Genomic DNA, 23,881 nt, shown 5'->3' with positions numbered 1-23,881 from the left:
TGGGGGTAAACCTGGTTCTTCTGTCTTGTTCCTATGGGATTGTGGCACACTTGAACATCAACAGGCTGTAGAAAAGTGTGCTGCTCAACCAAGAGTGGAAGCCTTGTCTGTACTAGTGTGATTTAGGCAAGAATTTAACTTCTCAATGACTGTAAACTTATGCTGTAAAAGGGGAGTGATAATGATACCACTTGCTTGGTAAATTTGTAAGAATTAAGTAATAGTAACATAAATGTTAGGCTTCCCAGGTGGCACTAGTGGTAAAGAACCCACCGCCATTGCAGGGCAAGTAAGAGACAAGGGTTTGATCCCTGGATTGAGAAGACCCCCAGGATGAGGGCATAGCAACCCACTCCAGTATACTTGCCTGGAGAATCCCATGGACAGAGGAGCCTGGCAGGCTATAGGCCATAGTGTCACAAAGAATCAGACACAACTGAAGCAACTTAGCACATACACACAACATAAATATTAATATGTAAAACATATTAAAAGTGCCTGATACTGTTGTTATTCTGCTTTTGGAGATCATAGACTGTTAGGGTACAGCAGATCTCCACGCATTCCATTGTGACAATGCTTTCAGTTCAGTCGCTTAGTCGTGTCTGACTCTCTGTGACCCCAAGGACTGCAACAAGCCAGGCTTCCCTGTCCATCACCAACTCCTGGAGCTTGCTCAAAGTCATGTCCATCAGGTTGGTGATGCCATCCAAACATCTCATCCTCTGTTGTCCCCTTCTCCTCCTGCCTTCAATCTTTCCCAGCATCAGGCTCTTTTTCAGTGAGTCAGTTCTTTGTGATGCTTTACTGTGTGTTTATTAGTGTAATAAACACTAATTAATGCTTGCATTAATAAACACTAATTAATGTTTGCATTAATCTCTTACTAGCAGGTGAGCTCCAAGAGGACGGGGACCGTATCTGTCTTAATCACAGCTGAATCCCAGAGTCTAGAACAGTGTCTGGCACTTAATAAATACATTTGTTGATGGACTGGAGATGTACATCCCAGTGAGGAGATGCTCAGAGGTGGGGCACCTGAACTACATATGTGTAGGGTGGGGAGATCCCACTCATAGAAGCTCATGGCCTTTCAGAGATCAAACTGCTAGAGAAAGACCAGCACCACTAAAGAGGGGAAGCTAATGTACTTTTTCTACAGACTTACCTTATTTTGGGGCTTCCAGCTGGCTCAATGTTAAAGAATCCGCCTGCACTGCAGGAGACACCAGAGGTGAGGGTTCAACTGAGCATACACACACACTTTATTTTATCCTCTGCCTGGAACAAGGTGGCAGGACAGGTGAGGTTAATCTAGCTCTGACCTTCACTAATAACATCAGAGGCTGCGCAGGATGGCAGGTAGGTCTTTCCTCTCCCTCCTCTACAGCTCAAGGCCTTTTTTATGCATGGTTCTGTTAGAACAGGAGGGAGAAGGAATTAGGCTTTGCACCTGACATAGAGGGTTTGTGGCTGAGGCTTGTTTATTTCTGGGCCTACCTTAGGAGTTAATATTGACCCCACAGTTACACAGTGGAGAGCAGACAAGATTTGGCAGGGGTTGCAAAAATCAAATGCCTTCAGGGCCTGGACAGATAAAATTAAGCTAAATCAGCTCTATTCAGAATCAGTGGAGAGTAACAAGGGCTGTGTCTGGTCAGAGAATGAATGATCCATTAATAAGCATTCCAATGTAAAATAATTTTAAAATATTAAAGACAAACAAAATGAGGCAAAGGGCTGATTTGACCTACTACTACTTCACAACCTCTAATAAAGTAACAAGCCTGATCAGGAGCAAGTCTCTGAAGGTCTCTTATACTCAGGTTCCTCATTTATAAAACCAAGAAAGACAAACTTCCTCCTGGGGCTGCTGTAAGAGGTACAGTGAGAACTTGTGGGGAAGTACTTGGATTCATCAGATATTGAACTGTGTTACTGTCCAAGACCTTTTGTTTATATTGTTTTAATTCTTTATGTTATATCATTTATAGAATTTGTTTTGACTATGCAATTGTCAGTGGTGGAAATGAGCGAAATAAGCCCCCAAACATCCCATGACACTTCATCTCTCCAAGCCAGTGACTGGAGCCATACCTGCAACAGGAGGTGACATTTCAGGGTGGTATCACTTCAGAGACAGGATTTTAGCTTCACAGTCTGGTACCTATCCAGAAGGGCCTGGGGTCTAGAGGAGAGGTCAAACAGGCCTTATTAGAGGGCTTCAGTGTGGCCACTCAGAAATCCACACAGTATCAGTACAATTAACAACTGCTCTCTAAATAAGTGTGAAACAGCCCACTGAGTAAAACTCACCATCAAATCTGATTTTACAAAGGAATGTCAACTGAAGCAATAGAGAGGGTTTGTTTTTTTTTTTTCTGCTTATCAATTGAAAAAGACTAAAAAGTGTAATATCCAATGCTGGTGAAGACACTGGTGATAGCGGGTAAATGTGATATAGCAGCACAAATGACCCTGCTAAACTGTAAGTCAGATCAAGTCTCTCCACACTCCACACATTCCAGTGGCTTCCCACCTCAGTCAGAGGAAAAGCCAATGACAGTCTGCCAGCATTGCTCGAAGAGCAAAAACTGAAATCTACCTAAACAGATGAACTACTGGTTACATAAAGGATTTCTCATCTTTCCAGTAGTCAATCATATAGCAGTTAAAGGAAATCAGTTCAGTTCAGTCGCTCAGTCATGTCTGAATCTTTGTGACCCCATGGACTGCAACATGCCAGGCTTCCCTGTCCATCACCAACTCCTGGAGCTTGCTCAAACTCATGTCCATCAAGTCAGTGATGCCATCCAACCATCTCATCCTCTGTCATCCCCTTCTCCTCCTGCCTTCAATCGTTCCCAGCATCAGGGTCTTTTCCAATGAGTCCATTCTTCGCATCAGGTGGCCAAAGTATTACAGTTCAGCTTCAGCATCAGTCCTTCCAATGAATATTCAGAACTGATTTCCTTTAGGATGGAATGCTTTGATCTCCTTGCAGTCCAAGGGACTCTCCAGAGTCTTCTCCAACACCACAGTTCAAAAGCATCAATTCTTCTGCACTTAAGCCTTCTTTATGGTCCAATTCTCACATCCACATATGACTTCTGTAAAAACCATAGCTTTGACTAGATGGACCTTTGTTGGCAAAGTGACGTCTCTGCTTTTTAATACACTGTCTAGGTTGGTCATAGCTTTTCTTCCAAGGAGCATGTGTTTTTTAATTTCATGGGTGCAGTCACCATCTGCAGTAATTTGCAGCCCAAGAAAATAAAGTCTCTCACTGTTTCCACTGTTTCCCCATCTATTTGCCATGAAGTGATGGGACTGGATGCCATGATCTTCGTTTTTTGAATGTTGAGTTTTAAGACAGCCTTTTCACTCTCCTCTTTCACTTTCATCAAGAGGCTCTTTAGTTCTTCTTCGCTTTCTGCTGTAAGGATGGTGTCATCTGCATATCTGAGGTTATTGATATTTCTCCCAGCAGTCTGGATTCCAGCTTGTGCTTCATCCACCCCAACATTTTGCACAATGTACTCTGCATATAAGTTAAATAAGTAGGGTGACAATACACAGCCTTGACATACTCCTTTCCCTATTTGAAACCAGTCTGTTGTTCCATGTTTGGTTCTAACTGTTGCTTCCTGACCTGCATACAGATTTCTTAGGAGGTGGTCTGGTATACCCATCTCTTTAAGAAGCAGAAAATATTAAGTAGAGGTGGCAAGAATACACATGAGAACTATACAAAAAAGATCTTAATGACCCAGACAACCACAGTGGTATGATCACTCACCTTGAGCCAGACATCCTGGAATGTAAACTCAAGTGGGCCTTAGGAAGCATCACTACAAACAAAGCTAGTCAAAGTGATGGAATTCCAGTTGAACTATTTCAAATCCTAAAAGATGACGCTGTTAAAGTGCTGCACTCAACATGTCAGCAAATTTGGAAAACTCAGCAGGGGCCACAGGACTGGAAAAGGTCAGTTTTCATTCTAATCCCAAAGAAAGGCAATGCTAAATAACGTTCAAACTACCGCACAATTGCACTCATCTCACACGCTAGCAAATGCTCAAAATTCTCCAAGCCAGGCTTCAACAGTACATGAACTGAACAGAGAACTTCCAGATGTTCAAGCTGGATTTAGAAAAGGGAGAGGAACTAGAGATCAAATTGCCAACATCTGCTGGGTCATAGAAAATGCAAGAGAATTCCAGAAAAACATCTACTTCTGTTTTATTTACTACTCCATAGCCTTTGACTATGTGGATAACGACAAACTGTGGAAAATTCGTAAAAAAGATGGAAATATGAGACCACCTTACCTGCCTCCTGAGAAATCTGTTTGCAGGTCAAGAAGCAACAGTTAGAACTGGACATGGAGCAACAGACTGGTTCCAAATTGGGAAAGGAGTATGTCAAGGCTGTATATCGTCACCCTGCTTATTTAACCTATATGCAGAGTACATCATGTGAAATGTAGATGAAGCACAAGCTGGAATCCAGACTGCTGGGAGAAATATCAATAACCTCAGATATGCAGATGACACCATCCTTACAGCAGAAAGCGAAGAAGAACTAAAGAGCCTCTTGATGAAAGTGAAAGAGGAGAGTGAAAAGGCTGTCTTAAAACTCAACATTCAAAAAACGAAGATCATGGCATCCAGTCCCATAACTTCATGGCAAACAGATGGGGAAACAGTGGAAACAGTGAGAGACTTTATTTTCTTGGGCTGCACAATCACTGCAGATGGTGACTGCACCCATGAAATTAAAAGACACATTCTCCTTGGAAAAAAAGCTATGACCAACATAGAAAGCATATTGAAAAACAGAGACATTTCTTTGCCAACAAAGGTCCGTCTAATCAAAGCTATGGCTTTTCCAACAGTCATGTATGGATGTGACTGTTGGACCATAAAGAAAGCTGAGTGCAGAAGAACTGATGCTTTTGAACTGTGGTGTTGGAGAAGACGCTGGACTCCCCTTGGACTGCAAGGAGATCAAAGCATTCCATCCTAAAGGAAATCAGTTCTGAATATTCATTGGAAGGACTGATGCTGAAGCTAACTGCAATACTTTGGCCACCTGATGCGAAGAACGGACTCATTGGAAAAGATCCTGATATTGGGAAAGATTGAAAGCAGGAAGAGAAGGGGATGACAGAGGATGAGATGGTTGGATGGCATCACTGACTTGATGGACATGAGTTTGAGCAAGCTCCAGGAGTTGGTGATGGACAGGGAAGCCTGGCATGTTGCAGTCCATGGGGTCACACAGAGTCAGACATGACTGAGCGACTGAACTGAACTGACTGAAAAAATAGCTTTGTTTTGCTTTATCTGCTTTTTCAGTGAAAGATATTACCAAAGTTTTAAGCGGGTAAGGGGAGAGCCTGGAAAGAGAGATGTAGGCCTATATTATGAGAAGCCTTTAAAAATTTAGACTTTATATCATTTTTCAAAGGAGAGGGTGTTCTAAATTAAAACATTCAGTTCTATTTTCTCAGCAAATGTAGTATCCACCAAATTTTCTGTTTTCTCTCTTTGAACTTTTTCCTAACATCCTCTCTTCCTTCTTCCTATCTTCTTTCCACAAATATATATTGAGTGTCACATTCCAGACCCTGGGGATCCAATTGTGGATAAGATTCACCCCTATTTACAGAGCAGAGATGAAGTTAATTGAAACTGCAATTGTATAAAATTGTTTGTTTTTTCAATGAGTCCATTATTTTAGACTGAGAAAGCTTTGTGGTTTTCTCAAATGCTGTAGAAAAGACTGAAGGAGGACTGAGAGGGAGATCAGAGTTTCTTTATGAAATATACTGCAAAGGAAGAAAGATATGTAGGAATAAACCTACAGATTAAGAAACTTTAGACATATATGAAGAAATTGCAATGTCTGGATGTTACTTGGATCCTAATTCAAACAACCAAAGTGTAAAAAAGTAAAACTTATGATATTTATGAGTCAACTGGATATTTGAAAGTTGACTAGGTATTTGATGAAAGTAGGGGTTTACTGCTACTTATTTTAAATGTGATAATGGTACTGTAATTGTTATGGACTTAAGTCTCTCCCTTTCAAGAGAATGAGAAGACAAGTCAGATTGGGAGAAAATATCTGCAAAATACATATCTGATAAGGGACCATTATCCAAAATAAGGGCTTCCCTGGTGGCTCAGATGGTAAAGAATCTGCCTGCAATGCGGGAGACTTGGGTTCGATCCCTGGGTTGGAAAGATCCCCTGGGGGAGGGCACAGCAACCCACTCCAGTATTCTTCTTGAGAATCCTACAGTCCACTGGGTCACAAAGAGTTGGACACAACTGAGCGACTAAGCACACACACAAACACATACACATGTATCCAAAATATACAAACAACACTTAAAACTTAACAAGAAGAAAGCAAATGATCTTATTAAAAAATGGGCAAAACCCCTGAACACTTTACCAAATTAGATATACAGATGGCAAGTAAGCACATGACAAGATGTTCAACATCATATGTCACTAGGGAACTACAAATTAAAACAACAATGATATACTACTATTTACCTATTACTATAGTCAAAATCCAGAACACTGACAACATCAAATGCTGGTGAGAAGCTAGAGCATCAGGAATATATAACAGAACCACCTCCAATGCTGCTAAGCTAAGCTAAGTCACTTCAGTCTTGTCTGACTCTGTGCGACCCCATAGACGGCAGCCCACCAGGCTCCCCCATCCCTGGGATTCTCCAGGCAAAAACACTAGAGTGGGTTGCCATTTCCTTCTTCAATGCATGGAAGTGAAAGTGAAGTCGCTCAGTCGTGTCCGACCCTCAGTGACCCCATGGACTGCAGCCCACCAGGCTCCTCCGTCCATGGGATTTTCCAGGCAAGAGTTCTGGAGTGGGCTGCCATCGCCTTCTCCACACCAATGCTGCTAGGAATATATAATAGTACAATCACTTCAAAGGACAGTTTGGCAGTTTCTTACAAAACTAAACATATGTTTACCATACAAGCCAGCAATCTCTCTCCATGATATTTATCTAGTTGAGTTGAAAAAACCTCTACCCACAGAAAAACACGCACAAGGATGTTTATAGTAGTTTTACTGATCATTGCCAAAACTTGGAAATAACCAAGATATTCTTCAGTAAACTGTGGTTTACCAAAACAATGGAATATTATTAACATATAGCACAAAAAAGAAATGAGCTATCAAGCCATGAACAGACATGAAAGAACTTTAAATGTGTATCATCAAGCAAAAGAAGCCAAACTGAAAGGACTACTTACTGTATGATTCCAACTAAATGACATTCTGGAAAAGCAAAACCATGAAGACAGTAAAAGGATAAGTGGTTCCTGGAAGTCATGGGAGAGGGAGGGATAAAAAGAGCAGAGAGGATTTTTAGAGCAGTGAAACTATTCTGTATGATGCTACAATGCTGGATACATGTCACCATACATTTGTCAAAACCCACAGAAAGTACAGCACCAAGAGTGAACCCTGTAATAAACTACGGACTTTGGGTGATAATGCTGTGTCAGTGTAGGTTCATAGAGTATAACAAATGTATCACTCTGGTGCCGGGACGTTGACAGTGGTGGAGGCTGTGTGTGCTAGACAGAGGATATGAGAACTCTCTGTTCTTTCACTCCATTTTGCTGTGAACCTAAAAGTGCTCTAAAAATAAAGTTTATTCATCAAAAAAGCCTTCTCTTTTAGGGATACATAATAAAGTATTTATGGATAAGATGTTATGCAATCTGTGATTTGTATCAAAACAAAATGTTGGAGAGAAGTGGGTAGGGTATAAATGAAAGAAGACGGAGAATTGAGCTGATAGTAGAAACGGGGTGAAGGGTATGTGGGGGTTTATTATGCTGCTCCCCATCTTTGTCTATGTTTGAACATCTTCAGTATTATTAAGACAAATGGGACATATCTAGAATTTCTTCGGACTTCTACTTTGGTGAAAATAGAGGAATAGGGTGGGATGATGAGGGAAAGCAGATAGCCTGGAGCTTAGAAGTATGATTTGTCACTGGACAAGGTCTAGACTAGAGAAGGCAGGGAGGAAGACATAGGGCAAAGGACAGTATAGGAGATGGAAAGGGAGGGAAGAGCAGAAAAGGAATGTGGACTCACTGCCTTCCCTTCACTTTCTCTCTTCCCCTTTTCCTCACTCACTCCTCACCTTTCCTCTCTGTAGATGAAAAAATCATATTGGGAACTTAACAGTGAACATTTCAGGCACCAATCCATGAAATTTCAATTCAGTCAGCATGCCCTTAGAATCTACATTTCAACATGTGTTGTAGGAGATTGGATGTCTGAACCTCCCTTGAGTCCCAATATCTGGCTTCTGTGAGCAGCATGTTATTTCTGTCACTAACCTTTACTCTGCCAGACTGGGGACCAAATCACTCTGCCTTTCAAAGCCTCTGTGACAGTGGTCCACTGTTTCAAAGCAGGAAAAAATAAAGGGGATGACAGATTATGCAAAAAGAAGTTGTTTATTGATTTCCTTTAACGTATGTGTGGAAACATGCAAATGCTAAAGGTCTCCTGAGTGGGAAAAACAAATTCATTAGCCTGCTCTGACTTGAAAGACATATCCTTTACGACCTTCTAACTCTTTGTGCTAACGTTCTCTGATTTTATATTCACTGAACAACCTTTTGATGTTTAATGGAATTCTACTAAGAATTAAAAAACAAAAACAAAAGCCCTTACCAGTTGCCTCAAGTGATATGGTTCTCTTGATAGTTCTACCTTTCATCATCAATTTTAATCAACTGTCCTTTTGCTTCCCAGGTTTTCTGAAAGCCTGTATTCAGAAGATGTGATTACCCAACAGCAAACTAATAAATTCAATCTTTAGTACCGGGTAAGGTAAGGAATCAGTCCATGGAACTGAGCTGGAACTGAGCACAGGGCTGTCGTCACACATTAGGGGTAACTCAGCAACTCCCTTACCCACACGTTCTTGGCCACATGCCTCCAACTAGGGAAAGAATTTTAAATTATAACAAAGTAATCAGGATGCAGCCTTACTTACCTAGAGTCCAGTGCCTGCTCAAGCACTGAGTCTTGAGATAGTGGGACCAGCCAAGCTGGTAGAGGAGTTCTGAAGCAAATAAGGCAGTCTGTCCCTGGCCCCTGATGCTGCCAGGGACATGCCCATGGACTGATATGCCGTCCTCTGCCTCCTCTGATATAAGGAGGAGACAGGAAAGAACTACAGCAACTGGAGCCCACACTCTCCCACAGAACAAACTGTGACTAGTCAGACTCAGTTGTTTGGTTCAAAACATCCTCCCTCCGTGACCCACCCCCTACCACACCCCATCAGGGAAGAGCGGAAGAAAAGGAGGCAAAGGCCTAAAGCCTTCTAGATGCCTTTCTGTTCCCACTTGCAACCTATGTGGTACAGAATTGTTCTTTGAACCATAACTAGCCAGGGGCTTGCTGGCATTCATTCAGGCATATCTCTAGCTGACATTTCCTGGCTCCCAAGAGGTTAGAAAGAAAGTCTCTTCTTGTCCCCTCAAAGACCTCGCTGAGGCAAAGGCTGCTATAGGGACACCAGGTTGCCAGAGGTGAGGTAGGCAAGGACCCATGATGCCTCACAGAAAAGCCTAAGTGCAAATCCTCAGCAGTGACCTTGGCCAGGGCAAGGGAACTGACTGAACCCTCTCCCTGCTTCCCTCAAAAGCTGCTGCTGCTAAGTCGCTTCAGTCGTGTCCGACTCTGTGCGAGGGACAAAGTGAGCATCTAGGCTGAGGAGACCAAGAGGGAAAGTCTTGATATGGAAATTGGCTCACGTCAACTACGAAAAATACACAGTATGCTTAGTATGGGCACTCCTCAAGCAGGGATTACTTTAAAAAGAGTAGGAAGAGGGGTCTGTCACCTGGTACAGAGGATATGAGTGAGGGGTCTGAAGAGGGACGGGGAAGAGGGGCAAATACCAGTGAGGGTCATGCTGGTGCACCAACGGGCCCACATGAGTGAGGAGACAGACTGTGAACAGGTCATGGGGTTACCCAGATAACTGAGGCCCACGCGTCAACGAGAGGCAGGTGGGCAGAAGGCCAGAAACAAAAAAGGAACAGCCCGAGAACGGGGAAAGAGAGAAGAGGCGGTCACAGCCCAGGGCCCGGCGAAGTCGAGGTCCTGTGGGGAGAGGGGTCGGTGGCGGTCGTCGCAAAATCTTTGTGATGAGAGACGCTGGGTAGCTTCTGGCTGAATCAGCGCCCCGCCCACAAAGTCCTTAAAGCCCCGCCCCAAGCGCCTCGCGCATCCCGGGCGCTGAGTTCCGTTTCGTCGCGCGGCCCTGTAGTTCCGGGTGCTGCGAGCGGGCGGAAAGTTTTTGTGGACGGACTGTGTCGGTGATGGGCACCGGGTCAGTGGAGGAGGCCGGAGTCCCTAGGCTGCTTTTGATTGCTTGTTAGAGCTGCAGGAGAAGGGGTCCGCGGCGGGGAACAGCGCGGGGCCAACGCCCGGCTTTTCTACTGCCTGGGTGCCAGTTCTGCGCCTCTCTTCGTTGTGCGGCGCTGGAGCTCCGCACAAGCACACCATTTCGGCCCCCTGCCCAGGCCCCCTTCGCCTCCTCTTCTCATAAGAGAGACTTCTAGATCTCAAAATTTTTTGAGTGATTTTTAAGGTAAAAACACAATCAGAAGCAGACGCGATCCAAATGCAGGAGTTCTGTATTTCCAGGTTGGCACTTGAGAGGTGAAGTTGTAACTGAGAAAGGTGGAGGGGACTCAACCGGGCAAGGGATGCCAGGCCAGCAGAGAAACTTAAGAGTAGGTTAGTGGATCCCTAGAAATTCGAGTGGAATCACGCCTTAAGAGCGGTAAGAATCAGTTCTTTATGAATAAACTAATTGCCTCCTTCTGGTAAGAATTAAAAATATGTAGCTGATGGAGATGGCCACATCAAGGGGCTAAGAGCTTTTCTCAAGAGTAGACTGTTCTGGAGAAAAGAAGGCTACCAGTTGTCTTAAGCATTGTTTGTAAACAGTACTTATGACAAGTGTGGGGGTGGGGTGAAAGGTAAGAATCAACCCGAGAGAGAGAACGTGTTTTCACAGAATTGCTGGACTGTGTGGGGAGGGATTTTTTTCCTTTTAATCAGGATTAGGCTGCTTGAGTGAACCATTCTTCAAGAATATTCACTTCCATCTTTTACTTCTGTGCTTACAACCTGAGTTCTGAATGGATTTCCTATGACTCTGCTGTTGTTAAGGAGGTGTGTTTGGGGGTGGACACATGCGCATCAGTCAGAAGAAAGAGCCAGCTCCAGAGGTGCCTTCTAGAAGGCAAGACTGCAGGCTGTGGTCACCCATTACAGCAGATTTACAGCAGATTTCATGAGCTGGATGGAAATGCTTTCTTATATATGATCTAAATCTGTGTCCCCTGATTCTCATTCTCATTCTAAGAGATGAGGTCAGTACTGCTCATCCCCAACTTTCAGTAACTTTCATGAAGGCCTCTATGCTTGAGTGGGAATACCATAGGAGGTGGATAAACTCTGTGTAGGCAGAGGCATAGAAGTTCCTGATACCTCTGCATGAAGGAGGAGAGGAGGAAGTGTGTTTCTGGTGTGCAGAGTTAAAATTTGTAATGTGTTTTGCCAAAAATTAATGTTATAGCTGGTGCTGAGAGGTAGTTCTCTAGTAATTATCAAGTTTTGTCCAGTACATACAATGTGGCAATTGTGGGAAAGTCTTTTGTTCCTTTTTTTTTTTTTTTTTTTTGCCACATTGCCTGTGGAATCTTAATTCCCTGACCAGAGATTGAACCCAGGTCCCCTGCAGTGGAAGCTGGGAATCTTAACCACTGGACCACGAGGGAGGTTCTGATGTGATAGGTTCTTCAGAGACACTGATGGGCAAAAATTCACACTGCCCCTGCTCCTGTTGAGCTTGTGGTCTAATGTAGTGTAGTTGAACCAGGATTGCACAGAACCTCACTTCTTGAATAACACAGCTGAGATCCAAAAAGGGTCTGGAAAGATGAGTAGATGAAATAGTACTCAGTTGATAAACCTCAGTGCATGCATTTGACTCTCAAAGAAACTCTGAGCCTGTTAACTTTGGACACAGTTTTAACAAGCTGGATTACCTGGCTTTCTAGCTCATAGTCGCCAAAAGCCCAAAATTGAAAAGAAGGATGATTACAGAGACAAGTAGAATGCAAATTGATGGTCCAAAAATTAGTTATAAAGAGGAGGCATCAAAACACAACAGCCTGGATGGATCCCTTGAGTAAAAGGCAATGTTTCGGGGTCTGTTCTACATAATACTTGTTCCATGGGACCTTAACTGATGATCAGAGAAGGATTAAATGGGAAATATAGAGTTAGCAACTTAAACTGGATTCTTTGCTGTAGAGTTTCTGTGTCTTATTTATTTTTGGCTGTGCTAGGTCTTTGTTACTGTGGGGGCTTTTTTCTAGTTGCAGCAAGTGGGGGCCCCCTTTGTTGCAGTGCCGGGGCTTCTCATTGCGGTGGCTTCTCTTGTTGCAGAGCAAGACTCTGGGGCACATGGGCTTCAGTAGTTGCGGTTCCTGGCTTTAGGGCACAGGCTCAATAGTTGTAGCACACGAACTTAGTTGCTCCGTGTTGTGTGGGATCTGCCCAGACCAGAGCTTGCACCCATGTCTCTCACTTTGGCAGGTGGATTCTTTACCACTGAGCCACCAGGGAAGCCCTCAGTATCTTTAATAAGCCCTGAACTCATTTGTCTTGGAGCATCCGTCCAGGACAGTGTTTTGCAGCACACACTTGGAAGAATGGTAGTGTAGATTAAAACATCAGGGCAGCAATGCGCTGGGCAGTATTCATGTTTATAGTTGTGATGCTAAATCAGAATGAATTATGTTTAGCACACTATTTAATGAGGCACAGATTATGGATGCACATTTTAATTTTTTCTACCAAAATGGTTACACATTTTGGAATTCTGAGTCTGAAGGAGTAATCTCTTTTAGTCTTTATTGATATTGAATGCATGAGGCGTCACTGTATTTGAAATGTATCTAGGCCATTATGTGGTAAAAAGGCTTTCCCTACTTAACCTGAGCCCCTGATCCCCCTTTATAACATTGTTTTTGTGAGCCCTAATTTTGTGAGCCCTGAATTCCCAACAGCCTTTTTACAAATAGAATTTGAGAATATCACATATTTGCATTTGGACACTGTACTAAAACACGCAGTGTTTTGAAGTAAGTTCCAAAAAAAGAAATTAGTGAACATTAAATTTCTAACTTATTTATGTCCATCTTGAGACTTTTCTAATTGAATATATGCAGTATGATTTTTATGAAGTTGTAATCAGTGTATACATATAGTCCTATGACCTGCTTTTCTCAGTTGCTGATACTTTATATAAATATGTCTGATTTTGACATGTGTCATTTATTTATAACTATATGATATTTCACTGTGTGACTGGACTGTAGTTTTCTTAATAATAGAGTAGCAGCATCAAGAGCAGGTCTATATATCTGTAAACTTTTCTACTTCTGAGTACAGAAATGTTTTCTTCATACTGATTCTCAATTCATAACTTTAAAGAGCTTTTTGTTTTCCCTTTTTCCATTTTGGCTTTCATACAGTTTCCTGAGATAATGCCAGCTGTCTCACATATCCTTTTTTATTATTATTATTTTATTTCTTTATTGTTGGCTGTCCCGGGTCTTTGTTGCAGTACACAGGCTTTCTCTAGTTGCGATGGGCTCAGCAGTTGCAGCTCAGTAGCTGCAGTGCATGGGCTTAGTCGCCCCTGGGCATGTGGCATCTTCCCAGACCAGGGATCAAACCCATGTCCCCCTGCATTGGCAGGAGGATTCTTTAACACTAGAACCACCAGGGAAGCCCCCTGTCATACGTATTCTTTCATTTTGTTCTTTTCTTTCATATTTAAAACACCGTTGCTGGTGTGTCTATAATGAGTACTGCTGAGGCAATTGGTTGCTTCTGCCATGCTTAATGATTTCCTGCTTTGTCTAGTTTGGACTATAACTTTTCTAGCCCTTTCACTGTATATTTTGCATTCAGTTTTTTTAATGAGGACATCAAGCAACGAGATAATTCAGAAAACATTTGCCCAAATACTGCTGTATTGAGTAGGATAGTGATGGTGCCCCCAAAAATGGTTGATTGTCAAAAAACACCACAACTAGAAATGTTCTAGAAACGTCTAGAAATGTCTAGAACGACTAGAAAGGTTCTTTAGTAAATTAAGTGTTGGAGAGGTCATGTAGAAATGTTTGTTATTTTAAGTTGTATGACATTTGAAAATCTTCAACTCAGGGGCTACTTGAATTTAATATTTTGTTTATTTTATTTTTACTAGAGGAAACTTAAGATGTTCCTTGATTTATGGCCATTTAGTGGGTGATTCTGGGAGTGGTCCTCATACAGAGGACCTAGAGCAGGGAAGCTGCTTGCTTCCCTTACTCTGACATCCCTGCAGATTTGCCCTTACCTCAACTTAATGGGGTTTGCCTTCAATTATTTCTAGCAAGTTTGGTTAAAATTATGATGAAAAGTAAAGAATCTGCCTGCAACACAGGAGACCCAGGTTCGATCCCTGTATTGGGAAGATCCCCTGGAGAAGAAAATGGCAACCCACTCCAGATTATTGCCTGGAGAATTCCATGGACAGAGGAGCCTGACAGGTCCACAAAGTTGCAAATAGTCAGACATGACTGAGCGACTAACACACACACACACACGTGATGAAAAAAACACTTTTTTTTCCATGACATGAAAGACCTAATCATGTTTGTTTTCTGAAGCATTTCTCTATAGCTTCTCTATTCGGATTGGGAATACCGGGATCGCTTTCATCATGCCTACAGTGGTGGTAATGGACGTATCTCTTTCCATGACCCGACCTGTGTCTGTCGAGGGGTCTGAGGAATATCAGCGCAAGCACCTGGCAGCCCATGGTTTGACAATGCTGTTTGAGCACATGGCCACAAATTACAAGCTTGAGTTTACAGCTCTGGTGGTTTTTTCATCCCTCTGGGAGTTGATGGTTCCCTTCACAAGAGATTATAACACCCTACAGGTACTAAAAGAAATGAGTTATTATATGTACAGGGCCCAAATTTATAGGAAGGAAAGCAGTGTTATCATACTGCACTGAATATTTATAACTGGAATTGCTTAATGATAAGTCTCTGAGTATACTATTTTGAATATAACTATAAAACAAGGATTATAACCAGTAGGCCCTCAGCCTTTGTTAGAGCTCTGAGTTAGAGCTGTGAGTTGTTGCCATAGTCACCTCTCTTGGTTTTCTGAAATTCTCTGTGGGAGGGGAGCATCTCAGAATGTAGTGCCTTGTTCCCTGAGGTTCAAGATCTTTAGGTTCAACACTACTATTTTCTACTTTTCTATAAACTTGAGATGAAAAATAGCCCTTACAAAAGCCTTCATTCTAGAGTAATTCAGGAGTATATTTCCTCCCCAACAAATAGCCTTTGATTTACAGATGCCAAGAAATCCTCATTTTAAAACTTTGATTGATCGGTGTTATCTTCCAAAGGTTTGTCTGTGATATGCCAAAGAATTTACTTTCTGGCAGCATCTCTAAATTATTAATATTTCCAACAATGCCTCGCACAGTTCCTTGCGGATAGGGAGCAGCAGTCAGTGTTTGTGGAATTAAAATGAACAATTTAATAATTGCTAGGCAGTTTAGAAAATCAGGATCAGTGTAGTTTGCTTTTTAAATATAAGGAATAAAATTTTGTTAAATCACTTATTATCTCACTTTTTTTAAAAGTGACTCTAAGTTTGTTTGTTTTTTTTTCATTGCACCGAATTTCTTATAAGTAAGTAAACTGAGGACCTTGGATGTTTAGTAGTGTGAAATGTCAAGAGTTGCTATATCGATAGTGCAGAGTGATGATTAAGACCAGGAGTCTTAGAGTCTGACTGACTGGGTTCAGATCTAGATTCTGCCACGTGGGCATAAGACCTGGGAAAATTACTACTCATTTTGTACCTTAGTTTCCTTACTTTAAAAATAGGTTAATCATCTACACCTTATAGGATGTTATCATGATTAAATGCATGTAAAATGCCTAAGGTGGTGATAGTATTCAGTAAGTTTTGCATTATTTTTGTTGATGTGCTTAAACATTTTTCATTTTAACTATTCTGTCAAGATCATTTACAAAAATATGAACTTGATGGGCTATTCAGTCTCACCTGATGAGAGAACAAAATAAAGGGAAGCTCTTTTTTACCATCCTTTACAGTTGAGGAAGTCTGTTTTACCAATTTTCTTTAAGAAAGTGTACTTTGGGCTCTCGGAAATGCAATGTCCCCCTGTGTGACATTCATGCTTTGAACAGTTTATGTTTTTTTCTAGTAACAAATGAAAACAATAAAGAATAATGAACAATTTTATCTTTCATTCAATCAGGAAGCACTAAGTAATATGGATGATTATGATAAAACCTGCTTGGAGTCTGCATTAGTTGGTGTTTGCAATATCGTTCAGCAAGAATGGGGTGGTGCAATTCCTTGTCAGGTAAAAGCTTAATTCTTTTCTTTGCCTTAAGTTAAAAGCATTAACCACTGAGGTGCTTCAGTTTTCTTCAGGCTGTAACACAGCATGCATTGTAATTCCCACAAACTATCTTATATGCTATTGGTATCTTTTAAAAGAAGACACCAAATCGACACCAGTATACTCAGAAAGCAGCACAATTATGCGTTAAGGAAAGCATCTTCCTAGTAAATTGACTTATTGAAAGCTGGTATTTGTATAAAATATAGAGGGCTCGCAGTGGAATTTTAGAACACTCTCTGGAAGGGATGATTATAATTCTGAGTGATAGAATTGTAAACATCTGTACAATATAGTCTGTCTGCATTATTCCAGTGTAGCATTTATTCAGCACACTTTTAACCTTCTCAACTATTGACTCGTCTAAAAAGTGAGGTGTATCAATGTTATAAAATCGGTTGCCCTTTCCCGTGAGTCCACATTAGGTCTACGTTAGCATCAAATCAGAGCAGAGTTGTAGCAATTGAACATTTGCCATAAAGAGGTACTTTGAGAAGTGGTGTATTTTAAAGGAGAAAACAGTAAAGTTGCCACAAGGAAAATCATAATAGTCTACAACAGGAGTCAGGAAACTTTCTGTATTTTAGCCTTTGCAGGTCTGTGGCAGCTCCTCAGCTCTGTTGTAGCATAGAAACAGCCATATATATTAAGTAAATAAATGAATGTGTTTCTGTTCCAGTAAACTTTGCTTATAGAAATAGTCAGTGGCCCATAGTATATGATTTTTTCTATAGGGTCAAATACAGAATTCCTCAGTAGTGTCAGCAGCATCAGTGATATTTGTTTTTTAAATAAATATAAGATTGTAGCTGCCTATAGTGTAAAATCTACCCCAATCTACAATTGGAAAGATTAGGGGTTGACCTAAGTAAAGCATGAAGGAATATGAGAAGTGATGGAACCGGTCTGTATCTTGATCGTAAAAGTGGTTACATCGCTGAATGCACTTGTTGGAACTCGTAGAACTATATACAAATAAGGGTGAATTTTACTGCATGTAAATTGTATCTCAGTAAACCCAGCTTTTTTTTTTTTAAGCTTTTTTCTCTTTTCTTGCTGTAAAACCATCCTGTTGATAGAGTATGATGTCATGAGTTGGTGAAGACCCTGACCTACTACAATAAGGTTAAAATCAGAGCACTTTAGTGGACACTTGCTAAAAAAGCCAATAAATACGTTTTATTTCTTTTCAGAAATAAAAATCTTTGGCACCTTACTTCATAATTATTTGGTACATTACAGACTATCTAACTTCCTAACTATAATGAAAAGTAACGTTTTGTTGTTAATACCCTCTGAACTGAAAGCTAGCGGATAACACAGTTTCATTTGCTACTTCTTCAGTGTTTGAAGAAACTCAGAAAGTATGTAAGAGCCAGACCTTATGCACCATGCAGACTTCTGCCTTTTAATGTTTTCTTCTTCCTTTGCAAAAAGGAGGAATCTGAATTTGAGATATACTGTACCCTGAGGGCAAGGAGCTGGGCCTGGATCCACTTAGACTTGCTTGGTGAGTTTTGGGGTGAACCAGGTCCAAACCACAGTGGAAGTTATTAGTGATTGTTTTTTATAATCAGTTACTATCAAATGGATTTGTTTTAATATGGAATATTTTTAGCCAAATTTTTAGAAAGCTGGACTATGTCTTCGTTAGACATAGTCCATTAGAGTAAAGTCTGTTTCATTTGGACATTACAAAAAATATTTCATTATCACACAGCATCTGAAAAAGCTAGTGGCGGAAGTAAATAATTAGGTAGCAGCTGTTGGTACTTGAAAGAGGGATATGCGTTGCCTGCCTTCCCAAGAGATGACATCTCTCCAGGGAACCTCTATTAAGCATTTTTGGGCTTTAGAAGTAAGTGCCAGTCTTGAGGGGCTTCCCAGGTGCCTCAGTGGTAAAGAATCCTGCCAATGCAGAAGACCTGGGTTCGATCCCTGGGTAGGGAAGATCCCCTGGAGGAGGAAATGGCAACTCACTTCAGTATTCTTGCCTGGAGAATCCCATGGACAGGGGAGCTTGGCAGGCTACAGTCCTTGGTGTCGTAAAGAGTCAGACATAAGTGAATGTGCATGCATGCACATGTGAATCTTGGTGCTTCACATGGTACAACCACCTAATACTGCCTTACTGGCCTATTATTGTCAAGTTACTAGACTAGGTTAGAGAACAAAAACAATCCTCCTCTGGATTGCTTGCAAAGTCCACCCTGCACAAGATCACTTGGAAGCAATGAGAAAAATGAAAATGATCTGTAACTAACCTTCATTGTTAGTATGTTTTGAAGTCTTTTAAACATTATAGGTTGATTAAGAATGCATTTCAGGACTTCCCAGGTGGTGCAGTTGGTGAAGAATCCACCTGCCAATGTAGGAGACATAAGAGATGTGGGTTCAATCCCTAGGTTTGAAAGATCCCCTGGAAGAGGGAATGGCAACCCACTCCAGTGTTCTTGCCTGGAAAACTGCATGGACAGAGGAGCCTGGCAGGTTACAGTCCATGGGGTCACAGAGTCTAACACGACTGAGCGCACATACACACTGGTAGTACAGTGGATAAGAATTCCCCTGCCAGTGCAGGGGACACCGGTTCAATCCCTGGTCTGGGAACATCCCACATGCCATTGAGCAAAATGGTAAATAAATACATGTTTAAAGGAGTTGTCATTTTAGTTGACCAGGGGTAGATAAAGTTTGTCATCTTTGAAAATAAAGTGTCATGAATCAGTCTTCAGACTTCTGTGCTGATACCTCCTAAGGACACATGTAAATCCTTATTCCATTTTTGACAGCAGCGCCTTAGGTGCCAACTCCTCGTCTGAGAAGTAGGATTCTAGTTTTAATACAGTTAAGTAAGAATTGGTTATGAGTGGTTTTGTCCTTTTTTTAAGTGTTCACAGGTAGGTGCTTTTCTTTAAAGGTTTAATTAGGTAAAATATAGTAAAATCCATAGATCTTAAGTGTACAGTTTATTGAGTTTTAACAAATGTATACACCTATGTAACTGCTCTTCCAGTCAAGCTATAGAACATTTCCATTACCCTGCAGTTTCCTCATGCCCCTTCCTACCCAGTATCTCCCTACATTCCCTATTTGATTTATCTTAGTTTTGTTTCACCTGTTCTAGAACTTCACATATATATATATGTATAGAATCATAAAATGTGTGTAATCTTTCACTCGACAAAATGTTACTGAGATTTATTCACATCTTTGCTTGTATCCCTGCAAAGGTACATTTTTCAGTGCAAATGTAATTCGGGAGAAATGCAAACATTGCCAAATGAGACTGCCTTAAATAAATATGTTATTTCATGGACAAAGCTGCTCTCACTCTTTGAAAACAGGTGGTTCTGGTGACAGATGGCTGTCTTGGCATCGGTAGAGGGTCTCTGCGGCACTCCTTGGCTACTCACAACCAACGCGGTGAGAGCAACAGGTTTCCACTACCTTTTCCTTTTCCATCTAAGTTGTACATCATGTGCATGGCGAATCTGGAGGAGGTAATGCTTTGTACTAAGTTCTTTTTAGTTTGATTAGATATGTTTTGGGACTCAGTTTAATTTTTAATATATTCCAGTAATATTGCATTATGTATACAGGCATGCCTCAGAGATATTGCAGGATGTTCCAGACCACCACCACAAAGTGGGAATTGCAGTGAAGCGGGAATCACAATAAAGCGATTTGCATTAATTTCTTTCTTTCCAGGTGCATATAAAAGTTTTGTTTATACTTTACTGTAGTCTGTTAAGTGTACAATAGCATTAAGTCTAAAAAAAATCTACATACCTTATTTTTAAAATATTTTATTGCCAAAGAATGGTAACCATCATCTGAGCCTTCAGCGAGTTGTAATCTTTCTGCTTGTGGAGGGTTTGAAATATTGGGAGAATTACCAGAATGTGACACAGAGACAAAGTGAGTAAATGCTGTTGGAAAGATGGGGCCAATAAAATTGCTTGACACTGGTTTGTCACAAACCTTCAATTTGTTTTAAAAAAAAGCAGTATCTGCGAAGCTCAATAAATGAGGTATGCCTGTACTATCACACCGACCTGCATTGTTTCAGCTGAGACTGATTACTAATTATATTTGAAAAGACTTTCTGTCTCAAATGCTCTTTGAAAGCACAGTGTTATCTCAAGAGACATAGCAGGAGTTGTTATCCATCCTACTTCCCACAAAGATCCTTCACATGCTGAAGAGTCAAAATGTTCTTTTTGGTGGTCAGTGTTTTCCTCAGTTAGGAATTCTTAACATCCATTAAGCTAGGAATGTTGACAGAAGTATATGCTTTTTTTTTTTTGTAAAGTAACATTACTCTGATGAATGTTTTATTAAACTCCACTTCCTGATTTTCCATTTAGTTTGGAAAGTTATTTAATTTTTCTTCATCTCAGTTTTTCTATCTGTAAAATATAGATAATGATGGTTTTTACCAAAAGATGTTAGAAACATTTGGAATGGAAGATGGTCTGTGAATACTAGCTGCAGTCACCTCTGAATCATTGCAAAGCTACTTGAAATGAAATAGCTCTACTGGTATAATTTTCTATAACATTCCTCTTTGGCAACTTTGAGTCAAAATTGTTTTCCTTCTCACATTGATTAAAGAAAAAAAATCATCTCCCTTATGTGACCTTGGTGTGTTGATAATAATGTCTCATTTTATGCCACTTTAGTCTGAGTGAACTCCGGGAGTTTGTGATGGACAGGGAGGGCTGGCGTGCTGCAATTCATGGGGTCGCAAAGAGTCGGACACGACTGAGCGACTGAACTGAAAAGGGTCGTTTTGCTTTCTAGCTTCAGAGCACTGATTCCTTGGATTGCCTTGAACGTCTTATAGATTTAAACAATGGTGAAGGGCAGATTTTTACTATTGATGGTCCCCTGTGCTTGAAAAATGTACAGTCTATGTTTGGGTGAGTATACACATTGAACTTTATTGCCTTCTTACAATCTATTATTATAATTTGATAGCAAACAATAATATCTAGTTTACTATTTCTAATTGTGTCATTTCATTTTCCCCAAGTTGCACATTTTTCAGATATTATGACTGATAGTAGTGACTTTTAAAAGTTTACTCCCTTTTAAATTAAGCATATCTAAATCTATAATGCCTGTAGTTACCAACTTCCTTACATTGACAAAGATGAACTTGCTTTTGGGCTTTTCAGAATTGAAATTTCCTCACCAAAAATATCAGATTTTGTTGTTTCACAAATGGTCAGATAGATCATAGCTTTGGAATAAACTTGAAGGGAAAACAAACTTGACATCTTAAAAAAAATTTCCTTGGAAAAAAGTACATGTGTCATACTACTGTTCCTATAACAAATAACCATCATATTCTAGAAAGCTGATAGATCTGGCATATACACCCTTCCATGCTGTCCTCAAGTGTGGCCACCTCACCGCTGACGTGCAAGTCTTCCCCAGGCCAGAACCTTTTGTAATAGATGAGGAAATTGATCCTATCCCTAAAGTCATTAATACAGGTAACTTTTTTTTTTTAAACTTCCTCCTTAGTACTTCTGTTATCCTTACTTTCTTCTAACTTCTGATTTTCTTCTCCTCTCTCCAGGAGGGCTGAAGAGAAATACATACTCAGTATACTTTGGATGGGAGGGTGCATTGCCTAAGGGTTGGCAGATGAGTGGTCTTCCATGGTGACGTCATGAATTAATCTCCAATCCTAGAGGGTTATAAACACAAATTACTAGAGATTGAAAACCAGAGCCAAATTCACTAGCATTGAAATCCTTGAGGTAGTCCTTTAATAGAGATAGTAAGACTGACTTGACACACACGGAGAGAAGCATGGAAAGCTTTGTAGAAGCTTGAAATTGAAGTCGCTCAGTCGTGTCTGACTCTTTGCAACCCCATGGACTATAGCCTACCAGGCTCCTCCGTCGATGGGATTCTCCAGGCAAGAATACTGGAGTGGGTTGCCATTTCCTTCTCCAGGGGATTTTCCCGACCCAGGGATCGAACCTGGGAGGCAGACACTTTAACCTCTGAGCCACCAGAGGCTGACTAGCATCATTATTAAGGTCATGTATGAAGAGCTAGCTTCTAGACTTGTCTGTGTGAGTCTTCCTCTGTGACCCTGGACAAGTCACTTCCTCTAGTTCTTATTGGCTAGGTGAGTGGAATCTCTCAGGTCTCAGCTCTGATATACCGTACCGCTCTAATCCTGCTGCTTATGACTAAAAGAAAGCAAAGTATATGACTTCTACCTGGCTCGTGTTGCCAGTGCTATACTTAGGTTAGATTGGCAAAGCCAAGAATCTAAAGTAACTAGGGTAGTAGAGAAGAGAATTGTCTGATATTGGCAGATGGACTCCTTGAGTGGTGGGTACATGTTGAACCATCAACTATTTTAGTCACCAGATCGCCCTCTGTGCCTGGCATACTGTCTCATGCTCAGTAGACATTCACTAGGTAGCTGTTCAGTCACCAAATGATTAAAATTAAATACAACTGGAGATTCATTGCATTCTTAAATGTATAGATTTTAAGGAGTTTTTGAAGGAAAAGCTGTGCACAAGCTCTTTTCTTTTCTGGGCCTTTATTTTCTGTTCCCAGCTCTCTGAAAGTAGGGCATCCGTCTCTTTCATTGCAACTAGACTGCAATGTGCCAAATGTTTTGTTGCCTTCAAACCCGTTAGACTCCCATCTTTTTTTGGATGAGTAACTTTCAATAGATCTTTTCTTTCAAGAAGCACTTTACTTTCTATGTATCAGATTTCATAAGCAGTGTTTACATGGGGAAATCAAATACGATGACTGAGAATGTTACTGGAAATTTCTCTGAGTGGCTCTAATACTTTGCATTTTAAGTCACTAAGATAATAAGGATAATTGTCTTTTATTTAATGGACTAAGTTATATAAACTTTTAGTCCAGGATTTTTGTTAAAGCTTATATTTAAACCACTTTAAAACATAGGCCTTTTTCTACTCAAATGAAAAAATATATATAACTGCTTATGCTAATTCATTTGTTAATCAGCTAAAGAAAGTAATGACACCAAAAGTCCAGAGAATCAGATTTCCTGATTATTCAATATAAGAAGTACGGTATACTCACCATGATCCTGACTTTTTTAAAAAATTGTTTTGAGAATGAGTGAAATATGAAGGCTTCTTCCAATTAAAAATAATGGGTGACTTTGTTTTTCTCTTTACAGTTTTTAGTGTTTTCTAAGTTTTTATACTAATATCTATATAATCAGAAAGAAACTTTTAGAATGTACTTTGG

General features: G+C 40.7%; 2 protein-coding genes across 5 annotated transcripts in view; one reads left to right on the top strand and one right to left on the bottom strand.

Annotated features, from left to right (window-relative positions):
* Positions 1-10,294, bottom strand: part of SLC24A1 (solute carrier family 24 member 1) — a 54,146-nt gene extending 43,852 nt beyond the window's left edge. For 2 of the 3 annotated variants that reach the window (XM_059890231.1, XM_059890233.1), the window contains exons 1-2: positions 9,071-10,294; positions 2,098-2,188 (exon numbers count right to left, since the gene is read on the bottom strand). The gene's annotated coding sequence lies outside the window, so the exon portion shown is untranslated. The remainder of the gene's footprint in view (positions 1-2,097; positions 2,189-9,070) is intronic. The other variant, XM_059890232.1, reaches the window with a different exon arrangement.
* Positions 10,295-10,378: 84 nt separating this feature from the next.
* INTS14 (integrator complex subunit 14) overlaps positions 10,379-23,881 on the top strand; it is a 34,074-nt gene continuing 20,571 nt past the window's right edge. Inside the window, exons 1-6 of one of the 2 annotated variants that reach the window (NM_001015652.3) lie at positions 10,379-10,678; positions 14,826-15,100; positions 16,466-16,573; positions 19,960-20,115; positions 21,419-21,537; positions 21,974-22,116. In NM_001015652.3, the coding sequence (NP_001015652.1) occupies positions 14,879-15,100; positions 16,466-16,573; positions 19,960-20,115; positions 21,419-21,537; positions 21,974-22,116 (748 nt within the window). In that variant the 5' untranslated portion in view covers positions 10,379-10,678; positions 14,826-14,878. Of the gene's footprint in view, positions 10,874-14,825; positions 15,101-16,465; positions 16,574-19,959; positions 20,116-21,418; positions 21,538-21,973; positions 22,117-23,881 lie in introns of both variants that reach the window. The other variant, XM_005211345.5, reaches the window with a different exon arrangement.

This window comes from Bos taurus, chromosome 10 (assembly GCF_002263795.3).
Source record: "Bos taurus isolate L1 Dominette 01449 registration number 42190680 breed Hereford chromosome 10, ARS-UCD2.0, whole genome shotgun sequence".
In the NCBI taxonomy this organism is placed as follows: Eukaryota; Metazoa; Chordata; class Mammalia; order Artiodactyla; family Bovidae; genus Bos; species Bos taurus.
The sequence above is the reverse complement of the archived record's forward strand: the minus strand, read 5'-3'. Positions and strand labels throughout refer to the sequence as shown.